This window comes from Phodopus roborovskii, unplaced genomic scaffold (assembly GCF_943737965.1).
Source record: "Phodopus roborovskii unplaced genomic scaffold, PHOROB, whole genome shotgun sequence".
NCBI classification, from domain to species: Eukaryota; Metazoa; Chordata; class Mammalia; order Rodentia; family Cricetidae; genus Phodopus; species Phodopus roborovskii.
The window spans coordinates 23,730,060-23,741,399 of record NW_026126434.1 but is presented as its reverse complement, the minus strand read 5'-3'; the positions used below and the strand labels follow the sequence as shown (position 1 = coordinate 23,741,399).

The 11,340-nt window shown below is 54.1% G+C and overlaps 1 protein-coding gene across 1 annotated transcript; it reads left to right on the top strand.

Moving 5' to 3' along the window:
* Positions 1–674: 674 nt before the first annotated feature.
* Positions 675–10,687, top strand: Aire (autoimmune regulator). The gene is made up of 14 exons (XM_051186557.1): positions 675–833; positions 1,210–1,384; positions 1,590–1,745; positions 2,103–2,177; positions 2,631–2,744; positions 3,816–3,964; positions 4,148–4,228; positions 5,283–5,398; positions 6,233–6,332; positions 6,987–7,142; positions 7,900–8,021; positions 8,116–8,212; positions 9,252–9,320; positions 10,572–10,687. Exons 1-14 carry the CDS (start codon positions 699–701, stop codon positions 10,650–10,652), a joined length of 1,626 nt encoding a protein of 541 aa, XP_051042514.1. The 5' UTR covers positions 675–698; the 3' UTR covers positions 10,653–10,687.
* Positions 10,688–11,340: the final 653 nt, after the last annotated feature.

Genomic DNA, 11,340 nt, shown 5'->3' with positions numbered 1-11,340 from the left:
TATGCTGAGCCTCCTCCAGTCCTCTATCTTTTCTAATTCATTGTGTGTGTGTGTATGAGTGAGTGTGTGTGTGTGTGTGTGTGTTCTTGTGTATGGAACTAGAGGTGAACATGGGGTGTTGCTCTCTACCCAAGTTTTTGAGGCATGTTCTCTTGTGGAACCTGGAGTTTATCCGTTCAGCTAGGTTGCCCCAAGGTTCCTGTCTCTGCCTCCCCAGCACTGGAATAACTCAGGCCCTCAGGCTTGGCAGGGCAGACAAATTGTCCACTGAGCCATCTTCCCAGCCTGTCCTGGTTTTACCCATAAACAGGACCCTCTGTAGGGAGACTGGAGGGGCAACTTTCCTGTTTCCTCTATCTCAGCCCAGGATTCTACCCCCAGCCCAGGCAGCTACTCTGGATTCCACAGGAAGTGAATGCCAGCTGTGTAGGGCCTCCTGAACCCAGTGCTAGAACAGTCTCTGTCCCCAACCCGCAGAAGCTGGGCCCTGATTGGCTCCAGGGTGAACAGCAGCCTCTGCTCTTTTCTGGTTGAAAGTATAACAGAGCAAAGCAAGCATCACCTTTCCCCAGCTGGGGAGTAGGTATATACTCTCACAGGCGCCTCCAGGGCTAACGCCGAGACCCAAGGTAGAGAGAAGGGAACACAAGCTCACACGGGCCAGCAGGGGGCGCTGACGCGCAGGCCGTGTCGAGGCGATGGCTGGCGGGGATGGGACGCTGCGCCGCCTGCTGAGACTGCACCGCACGGAGATTGCTGTGGCGGTAGACAGCGTCTTTCCGCTGCTGCACGCTCTGGCTGACCACGACGTGGTTCCAGAAGACAAGTTCCAGGTGGGCTCCTAGCCCTCCAGCGCCTCTCAGTCTCCTCACTCCTCTCTCCACAACCTAGATCCCTCCCAAGCCCTGCCAACACCCATCACCCATGCTATACCCCATCACCCCCACAACACACACACACACACACACACACACACACACACACACACACACACACACACACACACACACACCAGTCAAGGGGTGGCCTCAGCCCTCCTCAAGAGACCTCTCCAGGACAAGTTTCAGGTGAGTCTGCTAACCACACATCCTGTGCACCCCCACTTCCCAGAATCCGGGGATCAGCAGGAATAGGTAGGTCTCCCTTCTAAAAGGGGCAGCAGGGATTAGGGGTAGGGTGTGCACAGGTAGCCTGATACTGTCCCTTCAGGAGACACTCCGACTGAAGGAGAAGGAGGGCTGCTCCCAAGCCTTCCATGCCCTGCTGTCCTGGCTCTTGACCCAGGACAGTGGAGTCATCCTGGACTTCTGGAGGGTTCTCTTCAAGGACTACAATCTGGAACGGTACAGCCGCCTGCATACCATCCTGGACAGCTTCCCAAAAGGTGGGCTTGTGTTGAAGATGTTGCCTGCCATCCCAGCCTGTGGATAGCATTGAGGCTATGGGTCTAATTTAAGTGTTTTCAGGGAGCCACTAGAACTGGGCTTAATCCTAAAAGGCAAAGGGCAAAGACCTGACTCAAGAGTGTCCTGTTCTAGAACCTACCCCAAGGAAAAGGCTCTAAGATAGGGCCTTTGTTCCTGCTGCAGATGTGGACCTCAGCCAGCCCCGGAAGGGGAGGAAGCCCCTTGCTGGTCCCAAGGTCTCTGTACTGCCACCCAGACCCCCCACCAAGAGAAAAGCCCTAGAGGAACCTCGAGCTACCCCACCAGCAACCCTGGCCCCAAAGAGCTCCTCCAGCCCAGGTACTCAGGGAGAGGAGCTAGCCAGGGTTGCTCTCCAACTGCCTCTCAGGAGCTTCTGGGCCTCCTGCTTAGAACTGGTCACCTCTGAGCACTGGTGAGGCTCACAGCCTCTCAGCTTCTTCCTGCTCTGAAGGCTGAGCTCTTGGCTGGTGAGGCAGGCAAGTGGTTTTGATTTCATTTCCATTGAAGAAGGAAATGGCCTTGCTTGGCTTACGAACACTCAGGGCGTCAGGAAACCCTTGATCTGCCCCTACCAGGTGCTCTACCCCAACCTCACTTTATACCTTGGACCTACCAACACCACCCCAGCCCAAAAAGGCTATTGCCTTCAGGCTGCCCTCACACCCCCCTTTGCAGGCTCTCATCCAAAGACCAAGCTCCCTAAGAAGCCAGAGAGCAACTTGGAGTCACAGCGCCTCCCGCTGGGGAATGGTGAGTAAGGCCAAGAGAGCAAGGGGCTGAGTGTGTGGAGGTTGGTGGGAATCTGACCCCACTGGCCTCGCTGGATGGCCAAAGTGTTGTCAGTCACCCCACCCACACTGCCCTGAATGTGGCCTCTGAGATCTCTGCCTATTTAGTGTATCCAACCTTTAAGCTAGCCCAGAAACAGCCATGACAAAACTATTCCTGCTCCTCAGCTGGGCCCAAACTTGTTACCACCAACCCCACACCCATCCCAGCATCCCATAGACCTGTACTTTATGGTCCTAACCCTCCCACCCCCAAGATGGCCTAGGAACTCTGTGCCCTGGCACAGTGTAGATCATACATCATCTGGAGATACTTATTAACCTATTGTTGTGCTCAACTCTGCAAACGCTTGCACTCCTACAGAGTTGTTCTGTGTTTGCATATGTGCACACACTTGTGTCACACTTTCTCCAGGAATTCAGGCTATGTCAGCTTCCGTCCAGAGAGCTGTGACTGTGTCCTCTGGGGAGGTCCCAGGAACCCGAGGGGCCTTGGAAGGGATCCTTATCCAGCAGGTGTTTGAGGCAGGTAAATGCATGGAGAGCAGGCTGCCAGGGAGACCCAGCCCCTCAGGAGGTGGCTCTAGAGCAACTGTGGCCAAAGCTGAGTACAAGGGAGCCAGTGTGCCCCCCATGAAGTTTTGGGGCTTTGGGGCACAGTGATGCTGAAGGCTCCTACATGGGGAGACCTTCTACCAGGCCACTGGTCCATTGTCTATTCAGGGATAGAGTGCCCACCCACCCCCCTCAGTCGGTGCTGCTCAGTCACAGCTGACATCCTTAGACACTTTCTCCATGTGCTCCAGTCTTCTCAAGTGTCCACACTGCCCACCAAAGACAGCCCACAGCATCCTACTGCCCTTGCCTCAGGCATGGATGTCCTGTCCAGTCCCCTCATTATTTATCCAGGCTCCTTTCACAACTGCTTACCTACTGGGTAAGCTAGCAGGTCACCTTATACAGCTACCCATGTCATCTGGACCAGACAGAACCATTTGCCATTGCAGTATCTTCTCCCCAACATCTCCTCTGTCTTGGACGCTAGACTTGGATGCTACCAAAAGCCCAATGGCCTGGGAGCTGAAGCCAGCCCTGGTTTGTCCCCATCAGAGCATCCTGAATTCTCTTGTCTGACTATGCTGGGGCTACCATAGCAAAAAAAGTCCCCAGGCTTCTAACAACAGATTCCAAAGTCAAGATGTGGATGGCCAGTGACCCATCCCTCTGGAGGTTATGGAGGGTTGCTTCCCTGCCTCTAGCACCTAGTGCTGTTGTGATGCTCACTTCTGGGCTGTGGCTATGCCTTTCCAGTCTGACTGTGTGTCTCTCTGTTTTCATCTTTCCTTGTTAGAGCACTGGATTTAGAGTCTAGTACAACATCATCTTATACAATTATATCTCCAAAGCCCCTGTTTTCAATAAGGCCCTACTCTGAACTGATATATGGACACTATTTAATCTTAGTAAATTCCAGCAAAGAATTCCTTGCTGTACCCAGAACCCAGGCCTCAGACTTGGCTGTGGTTAGGGGGTGGGGAGGAATGGCAGGTTCTCCCAAATCCCTGGTGTGAGCTCAGGCCCAGTTTCCATCTCCTCCTAGGAGGCTCCAAGAAGTGCATCCAAGTTGGGGGTGAGTTTTATACTCCTAACAAGTTTGAAGACCCCAGTGGCAATGCAAAGAACAAGACCCGTGGTGGTGGCAGCCTAAAGCCGGTAGTCCGAGCCAAGGGAGCCCAGGTCACTCTCCCTGTAAGCATTATCTAGTATGTCCATCTTTGGGGAGCTGGGCCTTGAATAGCTCCCCTCCCCCACAAAATAGCCAGGAGTTCCTCCTGGGGGTTGGGACTTACTTACCAGACGTACCTAGTCCTGGTGGCCACTTGGATCTTCCCTGGCCCTGGCTACCTCATTATGACCCTGTGTGTCTCATAGGGTAGAGATGAGCAGAGAATGGGCCAGCAGTGTGGGGTCCCTGCCCTTCCAGCCCTTCCCAGTGAGCCCCAGGTTCACCAGGTAAGCCCCAAGAACAGGGGAGCCTGGCTTCTCCACCAGCTTTCACCCAGCTCTTCTGTCCCTTGTCCTGGGCATTTAGGTACCTGAAACACAGAAGCCTGGGTTCCTACCCATGAGGGGCTCTTCCCTTCCTCCTCCTTCCCTTCTCTCTCCCCCCACTCCCTCCCTCTCTGCTCTTTCTTGGAAGTGTTTCCCTCCCCCCCATGATTTCAAATTAGTCAAAGCAGGTGAGGTTTCTCCAGAGTCTTTAAAAACACACATTCAGCTGGGTGGTGGAGGTACTCACCTTTAATCCCAGTGAGGCAGGGAGATCTCTGAGTTCCAGGCCAGCCTAGTCTACGGAGTTAGTTCAGAACAGCTTGGCTACACAGAGAAACCCTGTCTTGATCCACTCCAGCCTACAAAAAGCATCTTAGCTGGAGTTGGAGTAGAGATGCTGCTAAATTTGGAGTATGAGGGTTCCCTGGGGACATCAACCTCACCCTCTCCTCCCCAGCACCTCTGGCTGATTGTTCCTGAACCAGCCATCATTGATTACAGTCCCCAGCACCTCAGAGCCAGGCCCTCTGCTAGCTCTGGACAAAAAGGTTGAAGGGTCCAGTTCTGCCCTGCTCTATCTGTGGAAGTATTCACGTGAACGTGGTGGTCTCTGTGCAGGGCCAGCATGACCTGGCATCTGGAAGGCTTTTGAGGAGGTGATATCTAGACTCACAATTACCTCTATCCTGAGAAAAGCATGGGGTGGGAAATTGGGGGTGCGAAAGGAGGTACCCAGGGCTGATAGAAAACCCCACAGGTAGGTGGGGTCCACCTAGGGGGATTGCCTGTACCCAGCACTTCTAGAGCAGAGCGCCCCCTAGGTCTGTTCAAGGACTAGTACTCTAAAGACATTGGGCAGCACAGAGGCCAGGCAGGGGCCAACCAGCAAGCAGGAAAGGAATGCGGGGGTGGGTCCCCGGTGTCGAGCTTTGCAGGAGGAACCTCTCCAGGGTAGGCTCTCAGGCAAGCACTATGCTCCCTTCTGGGTCTGCATGGGCCCCTCTTGCCTGGTCAGAAGAACGAGGACGAATGTGCTGTGTGCCACGATGGAGGTGAGCTCATCTGCTGTGATGGTTGTCCCCGGGCCTTCCACCTGGCTTGCCTGTCCCCACCTCTGCGGGAGATCCCCAGGTGAGCAGAGTTCTCCATCGTGCTTTTCTACTTGTGTTCTGGCCACTGCAATCGATCACTGTCCTTATTTGCTGACTTTGAAAAAGCCTAGCAGCTCCTAGCCCCACAGATAGACAGTAAGGGTCCCGTAGGATTTTCCTACCATGCCACCTCCCTGCCTCCTGGCTCACTCAAGGCAACAAGCCTAAAGGTAGCCATAACACAATGCCCCAAGGCAAAGGGTGGGCATACTATGCTTTTCACCCAAACTTCCTTGGGCACAGGTCTTTTTTCCCAATGTCCCCCTAAATCTCCCAGGTAAGGTTGGGGGACACAGAGGCCACAAAGCCACACTCTCCACCGCCATCACTGACTGCACAGGCCTTTGTTATGGGGGTGCAGCAGTCTGTGGGAGTCTAGCCTTGGCCGTGCCCCTTGTTTCGCCAGGCCTCTCTGGTCCTTTTCCACCTGAGTCCTTCCCCTCCTGTCCTTGCTGCCCTACCCCCATCCCTACAGAACCGTGTGTTCTGAGGGTGGAAACAGCGTAGCTGAGGGAGGCCTACAACTGGGCCAGGCTTACGCTCATGTACTGGGGGTTACTGAGCATAGGGAATTCATAAAAATTAGCTGAGAAACGGTCTAGGGACACTGGCTTTCTGACCAGGCCACCCTCCGGGGCTAAATAACCGGCATCCTACTGAACTTCCCTTGTGGTAATAGACTTACCATTCTTGGGTTTGGTTTCCCATGTTGACATGGCGGGTCCTCAAGCTACCCCCACCATGCGGTTGGGGGGAGGTTGTCTATGGTCTCTGCTTTGTCCTGCATGCCTGTGACTGCTGACCTTGTGAATAGTGGCCTCTGGAGGTGCTCCTGCTGCCTCCAGGGCAGAGTCCAGCAGAACCTGTCCCAGTCTGAGGAGTCCAAGCCCCCGGAGCCACCTGCAGAGACCCCGGTATGCCCATACTGGGTCACCCCCTTCCTTCTACAGTCCTACATCCTGGCTTTTCCTGTGAGTTCTGCTTGCCTTGGCTGTGGCGCCATGCTCTGTTGTAGCCTGAGCAACCTTCCTGGTGAATTCCCTGCTGGGTTGAGGGGCCTCAGGAGCTTGTCCTCACAATGGCCCAGCTCCTCCTACTCTATGGGCCTGACACAGGGTACACTCTCACCACTTCTAAAATTCCCCCAAAGCCTTGGTAGCTTTCTGTTGTGTTGCACCACACATCCTGTTAGAAACCCAATTTGCTCTGACAGGCCCTGAGGCCACTGTCACCAGCTCTAACATGGCAAGGATGTACATTTGCTGAGAGCCTTGGAGCCACGCGCTCAACCCTTCTTTTCCTTTTTAAAATTTTATTTTATGTGCATTTGTGTTTTACCTGTGTCTATGTGAGGGTGTCAGATCCCCTGGAATTGGAGCTGCAGATAATTGTGAGCCGCCATGTGGATACTGGGAATTGAACCAGGTCCTTCTCTAAACTGCTGAGCCATCTCTCCCGCCTGCACCAAGCCTTTTCAACCTCAAATCCACCACAGCAGCACAGTCATGACTCCCGGGTGATGCTGAGCAGTGCTCTGTGGTCCCTGAGCACTGACCCTTGAATTTCAGATCCTCCTGGGGCTGAGGTCAACTTCAGAGGGGACCAGGGGCCTGTCCAAGGAGCTCCCAGCCAGCTCAGAAGGTGCCATCACATATGTGAACCTGCTGGCCCCACCTTCTGCAGCCCCCCTGCCTCTGCTGAGTGCTGGGACTGAAGGGCAGCAGGTAAGTGGGAGGAGGCCCCTGGGGCCTGAGTGCTGTCTACTGGGAGCTCTGGGCCTACAGGGTAGTGGTAAACCCCAAACAACAGCTGGTGGACCCCTAGAGGTTAGGAATTAGAAGGGTATCCCAGGGGTCAGGGGAGGGCTCTGCCAGAAGGACTGTGTTTGACTAAGGGAAGGGGGTACACCGGGAGGCACAGGGGCTGTGGGAGAGCACCCAGAGGGATTCTTGCATAGCTCTCAAATCTACCGCTCAACTCTGATGTTCCAAAATCCAGCTGGGCCTTCCAGATGGCTCAGCAGGTAAAAGGACTTGCTGCCAAGACTCACATGGTAGGAGAGACTCACTCTGCAAGTTGTCCTCTGATCTCCATGTGCACACTCACAAATAGTGAATTAACTGGAAAGGAATGAAGGAGTAAGGAAGGAAGAGAGGGAGGGGGAGGGAAGGAGGGAGGGAGAGAAGAAGGAAGGAAGGAAAAGAAAGGCTTAGTTTGGTTATCTGGGCAATATACCCCCCCACACACATACACCATGAGGCAGGACAACAAAGGCAGAATCTGCTTGGGAGTCTCAGAATCCCCCAAGTCCCCTAGGATCTCCCCCGGCCTTCTGTGGACACCAAAGCCTCAGAACTTACAGTCCTGCTCATGGGACTTGCAACCACAAAGTTTCTGGGTTAACCCAGCTTGGTGGGGCATCTGGTGAGCATTGCACAGGTCTCGAGTTGCTGCCCACATTGCTGGATCACGCTCCCGCAGGGTCCGGCACCAGGCGCACGGTGCGGTGTGTGTGGGGACGGTGCAGACACGCTGCGGTGCGCACACTGTGCTGCTGCCTTCCACTGGCGCTGTCACTTCCCAATGGCCGCAGCCCGACCAGGGTGAGTGAGTGAGGTGGCTCGGGCAGGAGAGTAGCCAACATGCCCACCCACCAGAAGGTTCTCTGACCTGAGCAAGCTTTCACCACTCCTCTAGGACCAACCCCCGCTGCAAGTCCTGCTCTGCAGACCGGACTCCCACGCCTGGTGAGGCAGTGTCCACTTCTGTGCGCCCAGCCCCTGTGCTCGCCAAGGTCAGTGTGTGGCCAGTATGGGCGTGGAGGAGAATTTAAAGCCATGTCCACTGCCCTTGTATCCCATTGCGTTTTTATTGTTGTTTGTTGTTGTTTTGTGGTGTTTGTTTTTAAAGACAGGTGTGTGTGTGTGTGTGTAACTGCTCTGGCTGTCCTGGAACTCACTCTATAAACCAAGCTGGCCTTGAACTCACAGAGATCCTCCTGCCTCTGCATCCCAAGTGCTGGGATTAAAGGCGTTCACCACCATCAACCATCACAGAACTTTGTTTTGTCTTTTAGAGGCAAAGTATCACTTCAGATCTCTGGCTGTCTTGGAACTCGCTATATAGACCAGGTTGGCCTCAAATTGACAATAGTCTGCCTGCCTCTGCCTCTCAAATGCTGGGATTAAAGGCGTGTGTCACTTTTTTTTTTTTAAAGACTAGTGCTGGGAGTCTGGTGGCACATGCCTTTAATCCCAGCACTCGGGAGGCAGAGGCAGGTGGATGTCTGTGAGTTGGAAGCCAGTCTGGTCTACAGAGCTAGTTCCAGGAAAGGCTCCAAAGCTAATAATACATAGAAACCTTGTCTTGAAAAAAAAAAAAAAAAAAAAAAGACTAGTGCTGGGATCAAAGGTGTCCATCACCACACCCTGCTCCCACTCATCTGCCGCCCTTCAGTCCCAGCACTCAGCAGAGGCAGGGGGGCTGCAGAAGGTGGGGCCAGCAGGTTCACATATGTGATGGCACCTTCTGAGCTGGCTGGGAGCTCCCTGGACAGGCCCCTGGTCCCCTCTGAAGTTGACCTCAGCCCCAGGAGGATCTGGAATTCAAGGGTCAGTGCTCAGGGACCACAGAGCACTGCTCAGCATCATCCGGGAGTCATGACTGTGCTGCTGTGGTGGATGTGAGGTTGAAAAGGCTTGGTGCAGGCAGGAGAGATGGCTCAGCAGTTTAGAGAAGGACCTGGGTTCAATTCCCATTATATACGATGGAGCCCTGCTTCTGGACCCCAGCCTGCCGCTAGGTTGGGTTGGCTGTTAACTCTTTGGTTCTAGGTGGGGGACGACTCTGCTGGTCATGAGCCTGCTCTGCAAAGGGATGATCTGGAGTCCCTTCTAAATGAGGTAATGTGTCACCGGGCCTCGGCTGTGCAGCCAGCTCCTTTGCTGCCTCAAGTCAGGCAGCACCCAGCAGTTCAGGGCTGCCCTGCCCCTACAGCTGCTCTTCCCAGAACAGTGAATCACCATTTCCATGCACAAGTCCTAAAGGAGATGAGCAAGCTTCCTCCCTCCTGTAGTCCTCCTCCTCCTCCCAAGAGCCTGGCACCTAGGAGGCCTGTTGTCCCCAGGACTTTAGAACCAGGGGTGCTTAAGCCCTTGACTCTTGAGGGAGAGCTGGTAGGGTGTTCTTTCAGGGACCTCTCTCTTACCCCTCCCAACTTGGGTTTCTGCACCATTGATGGCCCTGTTGGGCCAGGTGTGGTGGCCCAGGTCTTTGGTTCCCAGCACTTGGGAGGCAGCTGGAGGGTTGTAATGTAGATGCTAATCTGGGCTACAGGATGAAAAAACCCTATCTCAAAAACCTGAGGGGCTAGAGAAGCAGCTCAGTGGCTGGGTGTGTTTTGCTCTTGCAGAAGACCAAGTTTTGTTCCCAGCAGCCATGCCAGGTGGCTTATAACTTTATAAATCTACCCCAGGGGATCTGACGCCTCTAGCCTCCATAAGCACCTGTACAGCCACATGTCACACATTTAGAAACAGTAGGGATAAATTACTTCTAAGAACTGAGAAGAAAGGAGAGGAGTAGCATTACTGAGAAGCCGGAACTTATTAGGGTTCCATCCACTGTAAGGGCACAAACTCTTGATCATTCCCACATCCCCGGTGGCCCACTTGCTCGCCTCAATGTCCACTGGCGCTTTGGGAGGCTCAGCTGGCCATGGGCCAGGGGCCTGCCCTATGCAGTAGGCTATGTACAGGCAGATTTGTGAAAGTTAGGAGAGAAATGGGTGACCCAGCATGAATGGGCATTTGAAAAAAATGAGTACCACCCCCATGACTTCCTAGTTCTGATAGGATGCCTGACTTCTGAGCAGAGAGGAAGGCTCTAGCTCAGCAAGCCACCGAGAAGAGGAAGGGACAGCCTGGTGGCCAAGCTCAGAAATTACACGTTGTTGTAGAAAAACACTCAATGAAGTGCTTTACCAGCATGTCCTGTGGGGTCTCAGGTCTCAGTCCCCCACCTTGAATTAGAGGGTCAGGGTGGATGATACCTTCACGTTAGGATGGTTATAATTCCATAGACATGGTGGAGTGGGTGGGCACTAGCTCTGAGGAGGTCCAGCTGGTCTGGACTTCTATGCCACTCTCTTCTAGCACTCCTTCGACGGCATCCTGCAGTGGGCCATCCAGAGCATGTCACGCCCACTGGCTGAGACACCACCCTTCTCCTCCTGACCTCAGGTGGCCCACGAGGGTTGGCATCATAGCACCAGCCCCCACCCCACATCATCAGATGAGGCAGAGTTGCCTCACAGCCGCTCTGTTCTGAGATGACATGCTCTGTCACCCCAGGAGCTGGGCTGGTTCCAGCTGTCAGTGGTCCTGGTGTTTGTGGGGACACAGGCCATCCTGTATTCCAAAATTAAAGTCACTTCTATGGGCTTTGAGGTGCTCTGTAGTGGACTGTTGTTTTGGGGTGTCCGTACTCCTGGTGCTTGATACTACGCCAGGGTGGAAGGGGTCCCCTGTCGTGGAGGAGGGTTATGCCTTGAGGAAAAAACACAAGGAGGAGTCAACAGCACTCTGTGCCCTTGGAGCAAAGCCTGAAATGGTCCCTAAGGCCCTGTGTGGCTTTGTCCCATCTCCATAGCTGTGTCAGTCCCCCCGTGCCAGCCCCTTCTCCCATCATTCAGTCCTGTCCTTGCTATGTCACACGTCTGGCTTCTCATCCTTGTCACCTCATTTACTCATTTTAAAAAAATTCAATGTCTTCTATTGCTGAGTGTTTTCGCAGGCAGGGCCCAGAGGGCTCTGCCAGCGAGAGGCACAGGTCCTGCAAATGGTGCTACCTTAGACAAAGTCGTGACTGTGAAGCCGGAAACTGCAGGTGTCAGAGGAGACAGGGATGTGCTGGGCAATGGCT